Genomic DNA, 22,044 nt, shown 5'->3' on the forward strand with positions numbered 1-22,044 from the left:
ATGGATGAATCTCAAAAACATGTGAGCAAAGCAGGATGCGAGAAACTACACCCTGCACGCTTCTGTTTATCTAAAATGTGCAGGAAAAGCAAATCTAAAGATGGAAAAAGGATTGCAAACAGGCACGAGGAATCTGGGTTGGGAGTATGTGGGGACAGAGTCCCAGAGAGCAGTTTCCAGGCTCTTGGCCTCACATGGAAAGGTGCTGGCTCGGGTAGTAGATGGCCATCAGCTGTGACTAGTTGGCCATCAGCTGTAACCAGTGAGCCATTGGCCACTGATATAACTGCCGTGGCTGAGCCTGCAAGCGGATTGCAGTTAGCAAGTGGGTTGGTTGGCAGAGAAGTGGACGGCGGGTTGCAGGTCGTGTGGCTCCTGCTTCCTGTGTCTCCAACCCAGCCACCAGCGAGAATATAGTGATACGACTCCGCTATCTATAGCTCCGTGGGTGTTCCTTTTTGGCCTCACCATATCCTGTGTTCTTGTGCGGGGAGTGAGAGCTGAGACTCCGCATGACACCCTGCATGACAGTGTCAGAGATTTTTTAAAGTGATCATGGTGCGGGTTGCATAACTGTACATTTACACTAAAAAATGAGTGAGTTTTATCTTGTCAATTATACCTCAGTAAGTTTTCCAAAATTGTGCCTTATTGATGTCTTGCTCCTGATGTCACAGTCCACCCTTTCTTTGCTGCTCTGCGGAGCGTTTCCCCTTTGCAGCGAGCACAGGGTTTGGTCAGCGGAGAGCAGTGGGGGAACGCTGCCAACAGTGAAAGCAGTTCTAAGTAGTTCCACGTAGTGCCCGGTTCTTTGTTCTGACCGCACGGCTGCTGGGGGCGGGTGTGGAGACATCCAGCAGTGGTCAGCCCCAGGCAGGCACCCCCCACACACACTGTGCACTCTCTCGGCCAGCTTGCAGCCCAGCCTTGGCCTGGCCACCATCTCACTGTGGTCCCCCAGGCATGGATACTGCACACCCCAGGCCCTGTGCCACCCTGTTGGCAAGCAGGCTCCCAACCCTCCAGCCTCAGCCCACCTGTCCCTCCACGGGATCGCTGCTGCTCACCCAGCTCCGAACCAGCTCTGGTCTGGGCAACCCAGTGAGGCTGTCTGCCCCGCAATGGGCCGGAACCACAGCTCCTCCATGAGTTCTGAGTCCCAGCCTTGGGGACGCGGGCCCTCTCGCTTTTGCCTTCCTTGGGCATTCACCGTCAGCCCTAGGGCAACTTCAGCATTCTTTTTTTACCCTCAGAGTACGCCCCTCTCAGAGTTAATCACTCTTTCCATTAATCGCTCTCTGTTCAAATGACTCCACACTTTACATCCTGATGGGTGCTTGACTGAAACACATTAAGCCCAAGATTCAAGGAGCCTACGAACCCCAAGCAGGCTCATTAAAAATGAATGCACATCAGAGCACGGCATAGTGAAACTTCCGAAAACCAAAGATAAAAAGAATGTCTTTAAGCAGGCAAAGGACATATTACCTCCAAAGGTACAGAAATTAGACTCCTCAGCAGAAGCAACTGGGACAGAAATCGGTGAACAATACCTCCACTGCTGAAAGAAAATAAGCGCCAAGCAAACGTCTCCATTCTCTCAAAATGTCTTTCAACAATGAAGGTATCGCCAAACAAAAACAATTCATCACAAGCAGACCTACACTAAGGGAAGACAAAACAGTGTTTTCAGGCAGAAGGAAATTAATCCCAAGTGGGAGGTCAAACATGAGAGAACAACAAGAGCAGTTATTGTGTGGATAAACCCAAACCGCATCAACTGTGTAATGATGTCTTATGAGGTTTAAAATACAAAGAATTAAAATCCCTAACAATGGTGTCAGGCTCAGGAAGGAGATAAGGGGAGAGTATTCTTGAATTAGTTCCTGAATCATCTAGGAAGAAGAAAAAAGTACTAAAAGCATTGGACTTCGAGAAGTCCAGAATGCAAGTTGCCATCTCCAGGGAACCACTAATAGTAAAAGAACGTCTGATTGCCAAGCTAATAGGAAGAAATGGAATAAAAAATAATCGCTCTAAAAGAAGTCGAGAAAGGAGAGAGAGAGAAGCCTACACTGGTAGAATCAGTAGAAAGCAAATAGATAGAGGAACCCTAATATAGTTTTTAAACATTAAATAAATGGAGCAAATTCTCCAGTTGAAAAAACAGTCTATCAGACTATTTTTTTTAAATGTATGTGCCGTTAACAAGATGTATCTATCTAAAATCTGAAGGTGCAGAAAGATTCAAAGTAAAAATATGGAAAAAGATATACTCTGCAAATACAGCACTGCAAAAAGTAAGCATTGCTACATTAAAGTCTGAAAAAGCTGACTTGAAGGGAAAAAGCATTCCTAGAGTTACACAGACACAGTTGAAAATAGGTAAAGTACATTCCACCAAAATATGTAACAATTTCTAAATTTGTATGCATCTAATTACATAGCCTCAAAATATGTAAAGCAAAGGCAACAGAACCACAAGGAGAAATGGACAAATCTGTGATCCTCGTGGGAAGTTTTAACATGCCTCTCTCAGAAACGTAAGAAAACTCTAATCTTACACGCTTCCAAAAAGAAAAAAGAAAAAAAAGGACAAGCATTTCCCAACTCTGGTGGTGAGGCCAACATAACTCAGATACCATAACAAAACTGAAAATTACAGACCAATTTCACTCATGAGCACAGATGCAAAAACCCTAACCAAAATATTAAACGGAATCTAATAATATATAAAGAGGACAATACATCCTGCTCATGATGGGTTCATTCCAGGAATGAAAAGTTACTTTAACATTTGAAAATCAGTGTTGTCACCACATTAGCAGAATAATTCTCAGTAGCTATATAACAGTAATTTAATAAAATTCAATATCTATGCATGATTTTCTTATAAACTCTTAGCAGACTAGGACTAGAAAAGTTAATTCCTTAATCTGAAAAAGGATATCTTTTTTTTTAAGAGGCAGAATGTTGAAAGCCTTCCTTCTGAGACATGAAAGGATAAGGTTGCCCAGTGTAGCCCTTCTCTCTGGCTTTGTACTGGGGGACGGGGGTGGGGGGCGGGTGGGAGGGGGGTAGGCAGGGGGCCAGCGCAGGAAGTCAGGAGAAACACACAAAAGGGGTCAGGATTGGAAAGGGAGACAAGAATCATTACACAGAGATAATATTGTGTAAATAGAAAACTCAACAGACTCTACAGATAAATTATCAGAGTTAATAAGTTTAGAAGATTGCTGCATACAGTCAGTAATCAGGAATCAATTATATTTCTGTATACTAGCAAGTAACAAATAATAAAAATGATCATATTTATAATAGCATCAAAAAATCAAATACCCAGGCATACTACAAAATACAGAGGGTGCCGAAAAAATTGATACACATTTTAAGAAAGGAAAAAACTGTATTAAAATTATAATATTCAATATATACCAATAACAAAAGATGAATCCAAGTCACATTTGACGTCTGCAATTACAAGAGGTGCTCAAAGTGGTTCCCATCAGCGTACTTTTAATATAGTTTTTTCCTTAATTACAATGTGTATACATTTTTTGGGCACCCTCTGTATGTACAACATTTCTGCACAAAAACTAGAAAATCAAAGGAAATTTATAAAAGACCTAAACAAATAAGGGAATTCACCATGTTTGTTGGAAAATAGCCTGTAAAGATGTCAATTGTGCCCAAATTCATAGTTTTAAAGCAATCAGTCAAAATCCCAGCCCGTATTTTGGTGAAAATCGACAACATTCTAAAATTTATTATCAATACAAATGATTTTAAATGGCCAAGACTCTTCCAGTTGGTACAAGGACTTGACCTCCCCAATGTCAAGGCAGGTCCCTATTCAGCACAGTAAGGTATTGTGACAGTGGCACAAGAACAGACAAACGGACCCTTGGAATAGTCCAGCTGGCTGGCAGATCTCAACGTGAAAGTAAACCAATAAAGCTTCTAGATCTTGTAGAAGACAATACAAGAAAATATCTTCATGACCTTAGGAGTAGGGACATTTTTTCTTAAGCCACAAACGCATTATCATCCATAAAGGAAAAGATGGATTTGAATATACTAAAACTGAGAATTTTTCATCAGATGACACCACTAAGCATGAAAAGGGAAGTTACAAAGTGGGCAAGGATATATGCAATACCTGTATCTAACACAGGATCGCCTAGAATACATCAAGGACGGCTCTAAACTGACACGAAAAGACGATTCAGCACAGAAATGGGCACAAGACTTGAACAGGCCCATCAACAGAGAGCTGTCCAAGGAGACAAAAGGCTCAAACATCACCAGTCCTCAGAGAAACGCAAATTAAAGCTACACTGAAATACCGCCCCAGTTTTAACCACCAGAAGTACTCAAACCGACAGATACCAAGGGTCGGTGAGTACGTGGACCAACTGGACCACCGTCCATTGCCACACCGTCCCAGGGGGTTGTAAAGTTAACATAGGAAAGCCTGTCCTTACCACTCTCAGGTCCCACACCTCTGTGCCACATCCGTGTTCCCAGACACACCTATTTCAACATCTCTGAAGTCAGGAGGCCCCTAATCAGAGTTTTCTCTCAGTTGCACTCGACGTCTCAGATTTGCCCCAGCTCCCCGGCTCATGGCACGTTAGCACACTCGGTCACCATGCGTACTAGCTGATGTGTGTGTGTCTCCCACAGCGGCCTGGAAGCCTCGGGAACACACACTGTCTTCTTCACTACAGCGAATCCTAAAACTGGAATTGCTCAGTCAAAAGGCGTGCACACTTTTTCCAGTTATTTCTTTAATTATACAACACATGAATACATCCGTATTTTTAAATTCAGCAATGTATTGCACAACCCCTCCTGGTCCCATTCCCTCCCCGCAGGCTGCCACTAGCAGCAGTTGGGAATACATCCTTCTAGACTTCTTTGAACATACATGCATATAAATACACAGTACATACGTTATTAATAGATACCATCAGTCTCCTTTCCACAAAGATTGTGGCTACACACCCACCAGTAATAGGTGAAAAGGTCAGTGTCCAGTCCTTCAACTGGGGGTGTATTAAACCTTTCTAATTTTTTCCCAACCTGATAGTAATTCAACTCCTGGTTAAATCTGTACTTTTCTGATACAGAACTGAAATCTATCAGTCTTTCCCTCTGGTTTTCCAGATTTGAAAAGGCCTTCCCTTTCCCTACTGCCCCAAAACCCTGAAGTTATACAGATACTCTCCTAAATTTTCTTCTACTGGTAGAGCTTTATTCTAAGCTCTTTAATCCACCTGGAATTTATTTTTGCATACGAGAATAATTTTTTCCAACCAATTAGCCAACTCTGGTTATTTTGAGCCTTCCGTGACTCACTCAATTAAAATCCCACTGTGATCAGATACTAACTTCCCATACAAACTTAGAATGTTTCCTGGGATTTCTGTTGTTTTTCACTGATCTCTGTGGAAAAGCCATGCTGTCTTCCTTATTGTAGCTTCATGCTAAGTTTTAATATCTGGTGAAGAAGGTCCACCCTCATTCAACTTTTTCAAAACATTACTAGCAATTTTTACACACCTTCCTTCCATATTGATTTTGAAAACATTTTTGTCATCGTTTTTAAAACTTAGTTTTCTTGTTGCAATTCAATGAAATCGCTTTGAGAAGGCTATTTTTATGATATCACATCTTCCTATCCAGATATTTTGTTCAGGTTTTTTTTTGGTTGGTTTTTTTTGTTTTGTTTTTGATAATTTTAAAAAATTGCTTTCTTTACTTCACTTGGATCCAGATTATTCTTATTATATTTATTCCTAATTATACTGTTTTTATCAGTATGAGCGGAATTTTTTAATTCTTCCACTTTTAACTGATTATTACTATTGACCATTGTATATTTATTTTGTGTCCAACTATTTTACTGAGTTCTCCTATTAGTTCTATTTTTTTTTTCATTGACTCTTGGATATTCTAGCTAGAAAATCATTTTGTCTGTTCTAATTTTCATACTACAAATTTCACTTTGTTGTTTTTTCACATTTGCTAGAACCTTAAAACAACGTTGAATAATAGTGACACCAGAGGCCTTTGTGGGTTGATCCTGGTTATAATGGTTTTTAAGGTTTTACTAATTTCCCACTGAAATGTGCCATCTGCTGTTGGTTCATGCACTGGGAGCTCATTAAAAATGCAGAACTGAGATCCCATTTACTGAATCAGAATCTGCATTTTAATATTTCCCAGGTGTTTCGTCTATAAAGTTTAAGGAACACTGGCCTAGAGGACCTTTTTCTATTCTGATTTCACTTCAGAGTTTAGGAAGAATATTTGTGGCTACTGGATTCTACCAAATACCTTTTGGCATCTATTGATCCCTAAAAAATTATTTCCTCCTTTTTTGTAGCTATCATGCATTTCCGTTTTTGACATCCTGATTCTGGACCAGCCATGCGTCGTAGAACAGGAGGCCACTGCTCCATCTCCAAGCACTGTCTCTCATCACTTACTTCCTTATCCGTGTCTCTCCAGCTCCCTGGTGCCACGGCCAAGGCTGCAAGCAGCTCACAGTGGGTGCTCAGAAAGCACCTGATTTAACTTGCGCTGTCGCTCTCTTATGGCTCAGCCCCCCTCAGGCCCCCCTTCCTCCTCTCTCTCGAAGCAGATGGTTTTTAATCTTATTGAGTCACAAACCCCTTTGAGAACCTGGTGAAAGCTCTAGACCCCTCTCCAGGATTCCCGTCTGCTGGTTGGGAGGTTGCTGGCAGTCCTGAAGCTCACGATAAGGCCCTTACTCCCTGCTCTCCCATCACCTTTGGCTGTGGAAGACCCCACAGAAACCCCCAGCATCAGCACCCAGCAGCTGCGTTCCCCAGGTGCTCACCACAAGCCAGGCACTGGTTCTCTCACTGAGACCCCATACCTCCAGGCGACAGGTTGTACCCCAGTTTACAGATGAGAAAACCCCAATTTCCTTGAGAAACAAACTCTGAAGGCAAGGACTTCTTGGGGACTGGACAAGCCAAGACAGTCGTTGTCAGTCACAACGCCCCTTCTGGAAGTTTCCTTCCTCTGCAGATGGTTCTGAACCTTGTTATAAAACCGAGAGCGCTCTCAAGACCACAGCTGACCGGACTGGGGTGCCAGGAGTCTGACACAAGGCTTTGTAGGTTGTCCAGCAGCCTCTGGAATGGCCTGCGTGACAGTGCTGCCGAAACTCAGGGTGGCCCTCTCCACATGGGGTCCCAACTGATCCTCCATCTTTGGGCAGTAAAGCTGGGGACGGAGTGAACAGAAAATGCAGATGGAATGGGGCAGAGCTGAAACACCCATGGAAAGATGGAGAAGTAGAGGTAGAAGCCAGGAGGCAGCGAAGACGGAAGAGAAGTTGCTAGTAAAGCAGGCCCAGGAGAAGCGGGTCTCGGGAGAGGCGGCATGCGTCTCGGAGGGGCTGCCAGAGCCGTGTGTGAGGGGATGCATCTCGAGGGCAGGCGCAGGAGCCTGGCTGTGGACGGACGGATGCCGCTTGCCCTGGGAGTGAGCTGGGAGTGAGCTTGGAGGCTCTGCCCAGGGTTTATTGACCAGACATAGTGGCCTCGGTTTCTAGATGTGGGGCCAGCATGAGAGAGCCTGTTCTGGGATGGGGCAGGGCGCAGAAGAACCTGCCGGGAGCTACCAAGGAGGGGGGAGGCCCTCCCAGCAGCACCACAGGGAGAAGAGACTGGCAGCTCTGCCCTGCAATCGCTGAGCTAGGCTGGGGTGGAGGGACGCCGGTGTTTGCAGTGTCCCTCTTGATGGCTCTGAGGACAGTGGGAGCTCTGGTCCCTCTGATGGTCTCCCAGGGGGGAGGTGAAGGCAAGGGCCCCGGGGCCCGGCCAGCACAGTCGCAGGAAGACCTAGGAGGAGGCACTGCAGAAATGGGGCTCCAGGGGGCCCCCAGCCCACACCTCAGATTAGGACACCGCCCAAGGCCACCTGCAGGGGCTGAGGCCCAGCCACAGGTGTGCTGTAGGCTGCAAATTCCACCCTCTTCTGGCCCTGGGCCCCCTCTGTAGGCAACAGATGGCTACCAGCAGGGATCCAAGTCCACAGACAGGGTCTGGCCAGATTGGGTGTCCCTGGGCAGGGTGTCCTGGCCTCCCTGAAGGAGGAGCAGCCCTCAAGGGAGGTAGAGAGCCACGACCACGTAGATGACCCAGCTGGTGGACACGAAGACCCCGAAGAGGAGGCTGAAGAGCACAAGCGAGCGGGCCTTGCGTGAGGCCTCCTCAGCCTGGGCCAGGTCCCCCCTGCTCAGGGCCGCGCGGGTCTGCAACGAGACAGGGGTGGGGGCTGAGGGTGAGCAGACATGGAGCACCCACTCCCTCGCGTGCAGGTACCAGCAGGGCCAGGCCCCATGCACAGACTGGAAGACTGACCCCCGCCCCGGCCACAGCTCGTAACCGAGCGGGAGCGATGGAAGCGATGGCTGCTGGCTCCTGGGCCCCTGCCACGGGCCTGGCACCATCGACTCCTGCGGACCCATCTCCTACAACCCTCACAACACTCCTGAGGTTGGTGTCATTGTTGCCCCCACTTTGCCGATGAGGAACAAAGGCTCAGAGAGGTTAAGTGATCCACTCAAGGTCACACAGCTGGTGATAGAGCCAGAATTCACAGGCAGAGTCCCACCTCTGCACTGTCCTGAGAGCTGCCTTCTCCCCCAGTCCTGGCTGGCTTATGACTGGGGACCTTGACCAGTGTGGGTAAGTCAGGGCTGTGTCCAGGTCAGCCTCGGGCAGACGCCCCCCAGAGGCTTGTGTGCTCTGTCTACTAGCATGTCCTCACACTGGTGTCACTGAGTCCCCCGAGCAGGGGAAATGGTCAGGAGGAGCTCAAGACGGTAGGTGAATGGATGGACGGATGGATGGATGGACTAGAGGATGGTGGGTAGATGGATGGATGGATAAATGGGTGGGTGAGTGGGTGATTAGACTGATAGGTATCTAGATGGCTAGAGGTGGATGGATGTCCATTACACAAAAGGCCCCCCTGGGTGGGCAGTTCCTTGGGCCTCCTCAATCATTCACATCTCCCTTGTGAATTGCTTTCTAGAGCAGATCTTTCTAGAGCAGGTCTTGAGTGGTAAGGGGCAGAGGCAGAAGGGGGGAGGAAGTGTCCATCCGAGAGGGGCTGGGCCCCACGGACTGCTGGCACATTTCCCAATCCCTGCCTCCCTCTTGAGGGAAGAAACCCCAGGGCCCCAGATGCTGGGAAGGGGCAGTGCTGAACCCCCGCCCCCTGGCACCGGCAGCTGCCTGCTGGGAGGGCTGTACCCAGGGGACCCCACGACCCCTACCTCATGGGAGTAGACGATGGCGATGAGCCCGGTGAGCAGGCAGCAGAAGAGGGTCACGAGCACGGACTCCATCATGTAGTCCTTGGGCAGCGGCCTGTGCTCCACCGTGGCGGAGGCTGGCATGCCGGCCATGGGGTTGTTGTACTGTGGGGGCAGAGGCCACGGAGCCGTGAGGGAGCCATGGAGCCCGCCCCGCCCCCAGACGCCCGAGTAAGGACAGCGCCAGTGAGCATCACTCCGCCCACCCCCAACCCCCACCCAGTGAGGCTGCAGGTCACCAAGGGGTCAGGTCAAGACCCCCCCTTCTGCTCTCTCTCTCCACACCCCAGCCTGTCACTCAGCCGCCAGGAATCCTCTCTAAATTGCTCAGTGCAGGGTCCAGCCACCACTGTGTCTCCGTCCTCACTGGGCTCCGGTTCTGGGGAGCGGAGCTCCAAGCTCTCCACCCAAGGCGTTTTGTTGTAAAAATTTCATCAAATCATCTCCCACCCAAAGGCCCTGGGCCCCTCACAATGGATCCCACCTACCTATCGTCTCCTCCCCACGAAGCTGAACAAACCACCGTCCTTCCCAGACGCCCAGGTTCGGCTACTTCCACACCTGTGCTGTGTCCTCTGGCAAGAGTGCCGTTCCTTCTCTGCCTGAATTCTCCTATTCGTCCCTCAGAACCCAGCTCAAATGCCCCCCACTTCTGGGAAGCCTGCTGGGCTCCCCCACTCCCCAGGCTGAGGTAACCCTTTCGTTTTCCTCTGGGCACAGAAGCCCCTCTGCTGGAGTCGCTTAGTGACCTCTGATTGCTGCCAAACTGTCCCACCCGAGGGAGGTGGGGGGGAGGGCGAGTGGGGCATGAGTAAGTGGGGTTACGGGGTGAGTAGGGGGTAAGGTGGGCATGGAGCAGGCACCGAGCTGAGCGAGGGAGGGGTGGCCGCATGCTGGGGGTGCCCCACTCACCACAGGGAACGACGCGAAGAGCGGCGCGGGGGCGGAGCCGGGGTAGAGGGGCGTGGCGGACGGCGGTGGGTACAGGGCCTGGGGCGACGGCCCGGGCTGGAAGAGGACCGGCCCCTGCGGGAAGGGCGGGTAGAGCAGATGCACCGCCTTGGGGTCGGGTGGCGCGTAGGGTGGGGGTTCGCCCACGAAGCCGATGTTGGGGACGCCCCCAGCCACCACCTTGGGCCCCTGCCTGGCCTCGCCCATGGCCTGGGCCTGGGCGGGGGCTGCCGCCGAGGCCTCAGCCTGGGAGTCGGCGGGGGGGTCCTCCTGTGACGGGGCTCGGCCCCCGTCCATGGCCGCTTCCTCCGGTGGCTCTCCATCCTCATCCAGGAGCTGCGGGCGGCGCGGGAGCTGCGGGAGCTGCGGGAGCTGTGGGAGCTTCGGGCTCCGGGGGTCCTCAGCGGCCACGGGGCCACTGCCCCCTTTCGTGTCCGCTCCTAGGAAGAAATGGCAGGTTCCTGAGCCCCAAGAGGCCACCGAGCCCAGTGGGACTCCTCCCTCTAAGCCCCGAAACAGCCCCTCCAAGGAGAAAGTCGCAAAGACCTTGCCAATCCTGACCCCTTCCACACCACACACCTGTGGGCATCGTGGGGCTGGGGGTGACAGCCTGCGCTGGAGCCTCTCCAAGCCGGGTCCTTGAAGAATCTTTACCCAAAGTGCAAAGACAGGACAAGAAAACTGAGGCTCAGAGAGGTGAAGTGCCTTGCTGGTGGTCACACAGCCAGTGGGTGTCCAGCCTGGACAGTCTGCAGGTCTTCCCCTGCCCGGTGGGCCCTTGGTCCAGATTGCTACTACTGGGAGGTAGTCCTGCCCCACTGCCCTGCTGCGGCAGCAGATTGGCCCAAGAAAGGACCATCGACCCAGGGAAGCCCCCTGGGAGGCTGGTCTGTGACACAGTCCAGTGGGGACTGCTTTCAGGAGATGAGCTGAGCCAATCAGATTCTTGGCTTGGGAGCTGGGGAAGGTGGGATGCTCAGGAGTTCTCAGACCCCAACTGAGTGACCTCAGAGAGACAGGAGGTCACTAAGGGTCAAGTGCCTACAGGGGCAGAGAGGAAACAAAACCTGAATGAGGGTGGGGAGGGGCAGAGAGAGGAGAGCAGCAGTGGGTAGAGAGAAGCCTTCCCAGCAGCTTGAAGCCGGGGCTCAGAGGCCCTCAGCTGCTCAGCTGCCTTCCAGCCTTGCCTTGGCCTCCAGCATTCACACGATAAGCCCTGGAGGCACCTGAACAGGACTCAACAACCCTGAAGGTCTGCCTGCACTTCCTGAGAGTATTCTGACAGCTGACCACCTCTAGGCCTCAGGCAGGTACTGGAGGAAGGGCCTGGACGAGAGTCCTGGGTGGACCCCCTGGACCTGAGTGGGCATTCAAGGCCCCACAGAAGGGGTGGGCAGCCCTGGGCCTAGCTTTGGAAGTTCATTTCCTAAGTGTCCTTAGGGTTATAGAAAGCAGAGAAATAAGTAAAACAGACACAACAGTGACAATTCAGGTGATGGTGGAAGAGACTTGCTGAAATCCCCCCTCTCAGCCCCACCCCAACCCCCACTCCTCCCAGGCCCTGCTGAGCTGGTCCATGGAGGAGGGATCCCCAGTGGCAAGGAGTGCTGAGCTCCCAAGGGCGCCCCACTCCATCTTCTCACAGCAGCCAGGGGCTCACTCAGGGCCTGTGCTCCTCACAGACCTGCCATGTATGCTTCCATCTTTACCTGTGCTGTTCCATCTGTTTTTCCACCCCTTGAATCTGGACTAGGCCATGTGACCTGCTTCGTCCAATGGAACATTGATAAACATTGTGCAAGCAGAGGCTTTAAAAACCTATCTCTCCAGGTTTCCAGGGGCTGGGAAGGGATGAGGAGTTAGTGTTTAATGGGGACAGAGTTTCTATTTCAGAAGATGAGAAAGTTCTGGAGATGATGGTGGTGATGGTGGCACAACAACGTGAATGTACTTAATGCCACTGAACTGTACACTTAAAAATGGTTAAGATGGTAAATCTTAGGTATATTTTATCAGTTTTTAAAAAGCCTATCTCTCCTGCTGATTAAAACTGAAAACTTTAGACAAAATATTAAAGGAAATTACCCAAAGCCACTGAAAAGTGAACAAAAGCAGGCAGTGGAATGGAGTCAAAACTCAGAGAAGCAACCTTCAAGGAGTATTTCCCATTTGCCTCTCTTGTTTCCCTCAAAGTTTGAAGATCCAGCCCCAGAGCGACATGGTGGAGGAGCAGATGGGCAGCTAAACTCCACTAGAAACCCTGTAATTCTGGCCAGAGAAACCAGGAAAGGGCCCTTGTAGAATGGAAGAGTGGGGGACATCCTGAAGAGAAAGGCATGGCAGAGGGGGCTCCCCTAGTTTTGTATGGGAAATGGGGTGACCAGTGCATCTCAGTTTGCCCAGGACTGTCTCAGATTTACTACTGACAATCGCACATCCTGGAAAAACCCTCAGTCCCAAACAAACTGTGATGGTTAGTCACTCAAGAATGGATCCATACAAGTCTTGGGTTCACCTCCCACCTACATGTAGGGGACAGACCTAAACTAGCATAAGACAGACATTGAAAATTGGACCACCAAAACAGTCAAAAAACAATTAACAAAATGACAGTAAGTACATATATCAATATTATTTTCAATGTAAATGAACTAAATCATCTAACCAAAAGACATAGAGAGCCTAAATGGATAAAGAAACAAGATCAATCAACGTGCTGTCTGTAAGAGACTCCCTTTAAATGTTGGGACACACTCAGACTGAACGTGAAGGGATGAAAAAACATGTCATGTGAATGGAAACCAAAAGAAAGCTGGGGTAGCTATACTTATATCAGATAAAATGGACTTTAAAATAAAGACTGTAATAAGACACAAAGAATAGTCCTACATAATGATAAAGAAGTCAATCCAACAAGAGTATACATTTATAAATATTTATGCACCCAACATAGAAACACCTAAATATACATGGTAAGTATGAACAGACCTAAAGAGAGAAATGGACAGCAAGACAGTAATAGCAGGGGACTTTACTACCCAACTTACATCAATGGATACATCATCCAGACAGAAAAGTCAATAAGGAAACATTGGCCTTAAATGATACATTATACCAGATGGATTAAACAGATATATACAGAACCAAAAGAATACACATTCTTCTCAAGCGCACAGGGAACATTCTCCAGGATAAATCATATGTTTGAACACAAAACGAGTCTTAAAAATTTTAGGAAGATTGAAGTCATATCAAGCATCTTTTCAGACCCAGTGGTATGAAACTAGAAATCAATCACAGGAAAACTGGAAATTTTACAATAGGTCGGAGATTAAGCAGCATGCTACTGAACAACAAATGGGTCAAAGAAGAAATAAAAAAAATACCTTGCGACAAATGAAAGGGGAAATACAGCATACCAACACTTATGGGATGCAGCAAAAGCAGTTCTAAGAGGGAAGTTCATAGCAATAAATGCCTACATCAAGAAACAAAAATCTCAACCAATCTAACTTTACACCTCAAGGAACTAGAAAAAGAACAAAGCCCAAAGTTAGTAGAGGGGAGGGAATAAAGATCAGAAGCAGGAATAAATAAAATAGAGACTAAAAAGACAATAGGAAAGGTCAATGAAATGAAGAGCTGATTCTTTGAAAAGATAAACAAAATTGACAAATCTTTAGCTATACTCACAAAAAAAGAGACAGAAAACTCAAAATCAGAAATGAAAGAGATCTTACAACTGATACCACAGAAATGCCCAAGTATCATGAGACCATAATGAACAATTAGACACCAACAAAATTGGACAACCTACAAGAAATGAACAAATTCCTAGAAACCTACAACTACCAAGACTGAAACATGAAGAAATAGAAACTCTGAACAGACCAATTACTAATAAGGAGATTGAAACAGTAATCAAAAACCTCCCAACAGGGCCGGCCCAGTGGCTCAGGCGATTGGAGCCCTATGCTCCTAACACCAAAGGCTGCTGGTTCGATTCCCACATGGGCCAGTGGGCTGTCAACCACAAGGTTGCCAGTTCAACTCCTTGAGTCCCGCAAGGGATGGTGGGCTGCGCCCCCTGCAACTAGCAATGGCAACTGGACCGGAGCTGAGCTGCACCCTCCACAACTAGATTGAAGGACAACGACTTGGAGCTGATGGGCCCTGGAGAAACACACTGTCCCCCAATAAAAAATTTAAAAAAAAGACATTACTAAGAAAACACGAAGATATGTCAGAGTGTGAGTAAATATTCATAACACATTATCATATCAGACAAAGGAGTTATATCAACAGTGTATAAAGAACTCTTCCAACTCAATAACTCAAATATCCCAATGAGAAAGTGGATGAAATATTTGTAAACACTTCACCAAAGAAGATATCTGAATGCCCAATAAGCACATACAAAAATGCTCAATGTCATTAGTCACCAGAAATGCCATCAAAATTAGAAATGCCAATTAAAAGCACAAGATATCACTACATACCAACTAGAATGGGGGGGAAACCCCAAAACCAGACCGTAGCATGCTTTGGCAAGTATATAAAACACATGGGACTCTTAGACACCTGGTAGAAAAGCAGAGTAACACAACCACTTTGGGAAACAGTCTGACAGTTTCTTAATATGTTAAACATACGCTTACCATATGACCCAACAATTCCACTCATAGGTATTTACCCAAGAGAAATAAAAACATATGACCACACAAAGACTCGTGTGCCAATGTTTATAGCAGCTCTATTTGTAATAGTCCAAATTGGAAATAACACACACAGCCATTAACAGATGAAAGAATAAACGAAAGCACCTTTGCTCTGTCCATACGAGGGACTATGTCTATGGTGGGCAGCCTTACAATGGCCCCCAAGGAGCCCTGCCTCTCAACATGTAATCCTCTCCCCTTGATGTGGGCTGGACTTCATGACTTGCTAATGAAGAGAATATGGCAGAAGATGTGAGGTGTCACTTCTGAGATTAGGTTTTAAAAAGACTGTGGCTTCTTCTCAGTTGCTCTCTCTCTTTCTATGTCCAGTAACTCCAAGAAAAAACGAGCTTCCATGTTGCAAGGAGTCACGTGAAGAGGCCCATGTGATGTGGCCTGGTGTGGCATGGGCCTTAGTCCAACAGCCCAGATGGAATTGAGACCACCCCCCACCCAGGCCAACAACCCATGAGGAACTGAAACCTGCCGACACCCAGGTGACTGAGTTTGGAGGCAGACATTTCAGCCTCTGTGAGGTCTTGAGGTGATCACATCCTGGCTGATGGCTGGACTGTACCTTCCTGAGAAACCTCGAGCTAAGCCACACCAGACCCCTCTGACCCACACTGTGGGGTACTAAATGTATTGTTCTAAGCCTGAATTTTGAGTTCTTTGTTATGCAGCAATAGATAATTGATACAACTCCTCAGCAATAAAAAAGAACCAACTCTCAATACACACAACAATGTAAATGAATTTCTAAATCATTATGCCGAGGAGAAGCCAGTCAAAAAGAGAGTACATGCTATATGATTCCATTTATATAAAATTCTAGAAAATGCAATATAAAGAAAGCCAATCAGTAGTTGTCAGGAATGGAGGTGGAAGGCAGGCACAAAGGGCACAGGGAAACTTCGGGGAATGGTGAAGAGGTGGATTTTGATGTGACAGCTTCACGGAAGCATAATGTGTCAAAACTGATCAAAACGCACATGTTAAATATGGACAGTGTGCTGTTCTTCAATTACACTCCAAATACAGTTCAATCATTCTTTAAAAAAAAATTTTTTAAAGCACTTGCACATCTGGGCTTGTTCTTGCTGCTGAGAACCTTTCTGCCACCATTGGGAGGAGTCAGCACAAGCCCCCTGAACAGGTCACAAGCTCCCAGCCAACAGTCTGCTGATCCCCAGGCAACCAGCCCCCCGTGAGCTGGACTTGACAAGCAGAACCACCCCACTAACCTACAAAATCACGAGAAATAACTCTTGCGGTTTTAAGCCACTATGTTTTGGGGTGGTTTGTTATACAGCAAAAGCCCATTGGTAACTGATACAAAGTTTCCTTGGCAGCCAGTGCCAGGCACATTGGCAGTGCCCAGAATCAGGACAGGAGGTTGGGGAGGAGGCCGTGGCTGAATAAAAGGAGAGACAATGATGGCCTGAGCCAGAACGAAGGCACGGGGCCAGAAGTGATGTGGACCAATGGACGGACTCAGGCAGCATTGAGGAGGGTACCCCAGCCTGACAGCACATGGGGACGCGGAGGGGAAAGAGTCGTCAAGACTACTGAGAGGGCAGAGCGAACCTCTCTCATCTCCGGCTCAGCGTTTGGGGCTGGGCTGGGCTCGTGGGGCTGGGATGAGGTTCTCTCTTATCTTCAGGAGGCAGAGCTCAGGGGCCAGGCCTCCTGCGGGGCTTCACCCACCCTGTGCCTCTTCAGTTTCCTCACCCTTCAAAACAACACCTGGAGGGGGGTATTGTGGAGATTAAATGAGCATTCACCCATAAAGTGAAGTGCTTAGGCCGCTATGAGCGCTGCTCCACTAACACTGGCTGCCGCTATCTGAAGTTAGGAAGGTGAGAAAAGGGAACGGTGTTCTGGCCAGTTTGGGCCATCTGGGGGGGGGGGGGGAAGGAATGAGAGCAGCTGGGAAGTGAGCTCCACACTGAAAGTCAGAACGTCTGTGACTGTTAAGTTTGATCCAAAGAGCTGGGCTCTTCCAGGCAGACCCTGGCGGGGGCTGAGGGGTTGCTGAGCCAAGTGGGAGGTGGGCGTGGCCTAAATATCCCAGGGCGGGGGCAGCCAGACTCCCGCCCCTGTAGAAACCTGGTTAGATGCTTCCAGGATTTCCAGGGCATCCCCCAACCCCACCCACCAGCCAAGGGCTGGAGTTTTAAATAATGAAGGCAGCAGCAGCACCGTGGCCGCCTGGGGTGGGGGTGGGGGCGGGGGGATGAGAGCCGGTGCTTGCTGTCCAAGCGGGGTGGGGGGGTGGGGGGGGCCTTCCAGTGCCACTGGCTCACTTCCTTATGAAGCTCTCAGCCAAAACCCACCTTCCCTGCCACGCAAAGCCCCAAATCCCCCTCCGAATATGCGACTACGCAGAGGCACCAGCCAGCCAGCCAAGCTGTCAGTCGCACACGTTTGGACCTGTGTCCAAGGCCCAGAAACACAATTCTGTACACAAACCCTGCGACAACACCGCGATCTGAGCACATTCAGGTGTCTGCGCCACTGCTGAGCATGTGGCTGAAGCGTTGTGGGTAAGGGGTCCGGGTGACTAGCAGTGACAGCGCGATCAGCAGCAGCTCCCACTATTAGGCATTAACTACGCGTGCACAGAACGTACAGTTGCCTTAACATCGAACCAGCACGGCCAACGCGTGAACTCGGGCTGTGTGACCTTACAGGCATGTGGCATAGATGCTCCGTGCCTCTGTTTCCTCCTCCATAAAATGAGGATAATAATGGTAACAACCATTCAGAAGTGGTAACAGTGAACCTGTGACCAGGCCCTGTTCTGAGGGCTTTGTTATAGTATCTGTCATCCTCGGTGCGCTTTTCTTTTCCTATCCCCATTTCACAGACGCCAGAACTGAGGCTCCTAGCAGGTAACCCGAGCCTCGGCTGGCAGGTCCACTCGATGCCGGTCCCTACGGGATGCTGGCACGGGATGCTGGCACAGGAATGCCCCCGGGGCCGCCGAGCCCTTGCCCCAGTTATAGAAACAAAAACCACATCTTCCCTGGGCCCCGCCAGGGCAAATACCTGGCCCGATGGCGCGGAGATAGGGCTACAGAGTAAATAAATGTGCTGGCGGGGCTGCCAGGGCCGCGGCCCGTGGTTCTCGGGTTCTCGACACCCGAGCCTCCGCGGGACATTCCGGCGAAAAGGTGGGGGAGGTGCTCGAGGGTCGCAGGTGGTGGCGGCGCTTAGAGCCAGGCCGGGCCCCGCCCCTCCTCGCAGCTGTAACCCCTGCGAGCGAGCCGGGGGGCAGAAGAAATCTAGGTGCCTCCCCGCTGGTTGTCGTTGGGGGCCAGGCAGGGCTCTGCACCACCCCGGTCTCCCGCCGCCACCGCCACCCTCGTACCTCCCCGCGGGCCTGGGACTCCTGGGGACAGGGACGGGGGTTGGGGGAGGGTCTCGGTTCACTGCCCACCCCGCCCCTTCCAGGGCCCGGTTCCGGTGGGGGCCGTCGTGGGTCCTTGAATGAATCTTTCGGCGGTCCCGCCCTTCTCTCCCCATCTCTCCGGCTCGGCCCTCCCCCACCACACCTCACCCTCCTCTCGCGGTCCCTCGCCGTCGGCGGGGTCTCTTGCTGTCTGTGTCTCCCTTCCCTGGCCCTGTCTCTGCCCCCAGGGTCGCCCCCTACCCCCGCTCTAAGGACTTCAGCCTGGACAGAGGGGTGAACATCGTCACCAGAGGAAGGACAGGGCGTGGGGGAGGGGAGTGGAAAATGCTCCCCAAATTTCCACTGCTCTAGCCCCTGCTGCCTGCTCTGGGGTGGGAAAAGGTGGGGCTGCAGGGACCCCGGGGCCACGCCAAAGGCGGCCCCTCCCAGCTCTCCTGCAGGGGCACCCATAGAGCTTAATGGGGACATGTCCCAAGCTGCCTGAACTTCCCACGGCAGCCTCCTGGTCTCCCCAGTTCGGGGTGGGGGTGGGGGTGGGGGTGGGGGGTGCGGTGTCCCAGAGTAGGGCTAGGTTGGGGCCACGCAGAAAGAGCCTCCGGAGCCAGGCCGGGCGCGCCCCCACCTTCCCGCCCCTCGGTCCGCAGCCCCGCCACGGGGACCCTCGGAGCCCGGGTCGGGGGGGTGGGAGGGGAGGCGCGCAGCGTGCACCCGGTGCCCCGCTCCCTTACCTGCGTCCATGGCGCGGGCCGGCGGCCGGGCAAGCAGGGCGGCGCGGCTACCGGCACCCAGCGCCTCCCGCCGCCGTCGGGCCCGGCTCCGCTTTCGCCGCCGGCTCGGGTTTCCTGGTGCCGGCAGCTCGGCCGGTTAATAATTGACCGCCTGGGTTACCCACGCTGTGTCAACAGGTGGCTCCCGCGCGCCCTAGCGCGGGGCCCCAACCTGCGTGCCCCCCACCCACCCACCCGCCCCGCAGAGAGGGGAAGGTCGCAGTGGAGTTGGATGCGGTGGGAGGAGGGCAGCAGCCGGGCAAAGTTGGGAAAGGGCAGGGCTAAGCCTGCAAATGCGCACGGGGCCAGGAAGGCCAGTGTGAGACGATGGAGAAGTAGTGGAGGCTTGGCCACACCGGACAGCACAGCTGCATGTATTTGGGACATGCACTAGAGTGACACTTTTGGGAAAGTGTCACTCTAGAAATCAATAACGACATCCGTATGCAAAATAATAGGACCAGCAGATCCTAGTTGCAGAATCCCAACTAATAACAGTAGAAGGAATGAGGGAAGTAGAAAATCACCATTAGGTCATCGCAGTAATAGTTGCCACGGGCAAGAGCCACTAGTGGGTGAAAATGGTTTAAAGAGAAACAGAATGTTTGCTAAGTCTCAAAGTACCTCCTGCAAAATATTAATACTTAGGACGTACAAAGGGAAAACCAGCAAGTGTCCTGTGGAGAATCCTGAGGTCCCGCCTGACCCGTGGTCAGGGCTGGCATCACTAGTAACACACAAGGCCATCATGTACACCTGGCGTGTGGCCCTGAGGGGGCACCTCTCATCTGCGGCACGCCTCCCAAGAACGCAGAAAGCCAATCACACGGACACCTCAGGCAAACCTATGGTGAGGGGCACTCTCTGGCGGAAACAGTGCAGTGTCTTTATTTTTCACCGTTAGAATTTTCATTTGGCTCTTAAAATGCACGTTTTTTCCCCCATATTTTTTCTGTTGTTATGCACTCTATTCTGTGTACCTTCCCTTCAAGTGGTTTTAAAGACTTTTTGTTTGAAAATAATTTCAAACTCAGAGAAAAGCTACAAGAGTAGTGCAAGTGACTATGTCGTTCCTAGCATACCGTATTTTGCCGTGTATAATGCACATTTTTTTGCCCAAATTTGTAAGTGAAAAATAAGGCTGCGCATTATACATGGGTAGTGCTAATTTCGTATCTATATAAATGTTTTTAATTCTTTTATTTATGCTTATAAGTTAAAAGTGTAACTCTAGGGCAGCTGGTTAGCTCAGTTGGTTAGAGCTCGATGCTCTTAACAACAAGGTTGCTGGTTCGATCCCCACATGGGCCACTGTGAGCTGCACCCTCCACAACTAGATTGAAACAACTACTTGACTTGGAGCTGATGAGTCCTGGAAAAACACACTTAAAATAAATAAAAGTTAAAAAAAAAGTGTCACTCTAGAAATCAATAACGACATCCGTATGCAAAATCATACCCCGGAATACTATACTCGGTTTTACCGAACTTAAGACGAACTTGCAATGACAAAGAGTTCTTGGCGTTCTGTGATGCATAAATCGTAAATTTGTTACCAGTACATAAAATTTCTTGTACCTTGTATCTGTTCTCGTGTTTTGTAATTATTTGTTACATAAAATTTCTTGTACCACAATATGTTAAAAAATAAATGCTAAAATTCCTTTGTAATACCAAAAAAAAGTACCTAAACGTAAACAAATAAAAATTTGAATTAAAAAATTATAACGAAAGGTTTTTTACCTCTGAAAGTTTGGGCTGAAAACGTGAGTGCGCATCATACATGGAAAAATACGGTATATTTATTTATTTTTTTGTCAGTACAGAATCCGGTCCAGGATTATGTGTTGCATTTATTGGGCACATCTTCAGACACTTTTATAGACCCATTTTAACATCCTTTCCAAACAGGTGTCTCATCTCGTTTCTGAGATGGGCTTTGGCTCATTGTCGTCCCTGCTGACTGTTTATTCTTCAGGTGGCAGACTTACTCATGGCTTTTGTAATCTTGGTGAGGTCGTCTTCAGCAGCAGCTATCTTCTAAAGGTGACCTGCGGGTGCCACGCATGTGCCCTGAGCTGTGAAATAGTTTGGCATTTGTTCCTATGAATCCTTTTGGAAGTCACCAGCTGTGACTGGGGTTTTTAAGTCTCTGTCTGGTTTCTGCACCATGTGGGTGGCCACGTGCAGTGCAGGTCCAGGGCCCCGCTTTCTTAGGGGAAGACTCTCTTTCTCCCCAGAGCCATTGGTTAGTGGTTTGCTTCAGAAGGACAGTCCCTTTCAGGCTCCAGCTGCATGCAGAGGGTCAGTCCCAGAACCCTGCTGCTGTGTGCCGGGCTGTGGCTGCCCCTGGTCTGTGACTCCCACCTGGTCTGGGTCCCTTTATGGGCAACTGAGTGTCAACCACTAGCTATGAGGACCTTCTTCATTCAACGGCCTGGATATCGTTGAATGTGGTTGGATTTCTCTTTCTTGTGTGGGAACGGGGAGATTGGGCACTTTTCTGTGTCTGGGGTGCATACTGAGTAAATATAGCGTGTTGAGAATGTGGTGTGCTGACTTCCGGCATCGACTAGCTCGGCTCTCTTGACTGGAAGAAGTCCACTTACAGCCACAAGCCTCGGGCAAGCCAGGTAATGGCTCTGCTCGTCAATTTCCCCATCAGAAACCTGGTACCCACATCGCAGCATTTATTAGAACCAAAACCAAAGGGAGACCAGCCTTGAAAATTCCTTGAGCAGGCAAAGCCAGTTCAGTCATACATAGCTGAATTTAGCTGATTTTGCAAGACTACCTTGACCTGGGTTATTTCTTGCTTTTACCTCTGAAAAT

At 49.7% G+C, this 22,044-nt stretch overlaps 1 protein-coding gene across 2 annotated transcripts; it reads right to left on the bottom strand.

Moving 5' to 3' along the window:
• Positions 1-4,770: 4,770 nt before the first annotated feature.
• PRRT1B (proline rich transmembrane protein 1B) lies at positions 4,771-19,371 on the bottom strand. Of its 2 annotated transcripts, XM_074331223.2 has the most exons (5): positions 19,174-19,371; positions 10,892-10,960; positions 10,274-10,752; positions 9,323-9,466; positions 4,771-8,293 (listed from the first exon to the last, which is right to left on the bottom strand). In XM_074331223.2, exons 1-5 carry the CDS (start codon positions 19,181-19,183, stop codon positions 8,144-8,146), a joined length of 852 nt encoding a protein of 283 aa, XP_074187324.1. In that variant the 5' UTR covers positions 19,184-19,371; the 3' UTR covers positions 4,771-8,143. The 2 variants fall into 2 exon arrangements, with proteins under 2 accessions (XP_074187324.1, XP_074187325.1); XM_074331224.2 differs by lacking the exon at positions 10,892-10,960.
• Between the last annotated feature and the right edge of the window lie 2,673 nt (positions 19,372-22,044).

The sequence above is a fragment of the Rhinolophus sinicus genome, chromosome 16 (genome assembly GCF_057876585.1).
Source record: "Rhinolophus sinicus isolate RSI-liver-muscle chromosome 16, RSI-T2T, whole genome shotgun sequence".
Taxonomy (NCBI): domain Eukaryota; kingdom Metazoa; phylum Chordata; class Mammalia; order Chiroptera; family Rhinolophidae; genus Rhinolophus; species Rhinolophus sinicus.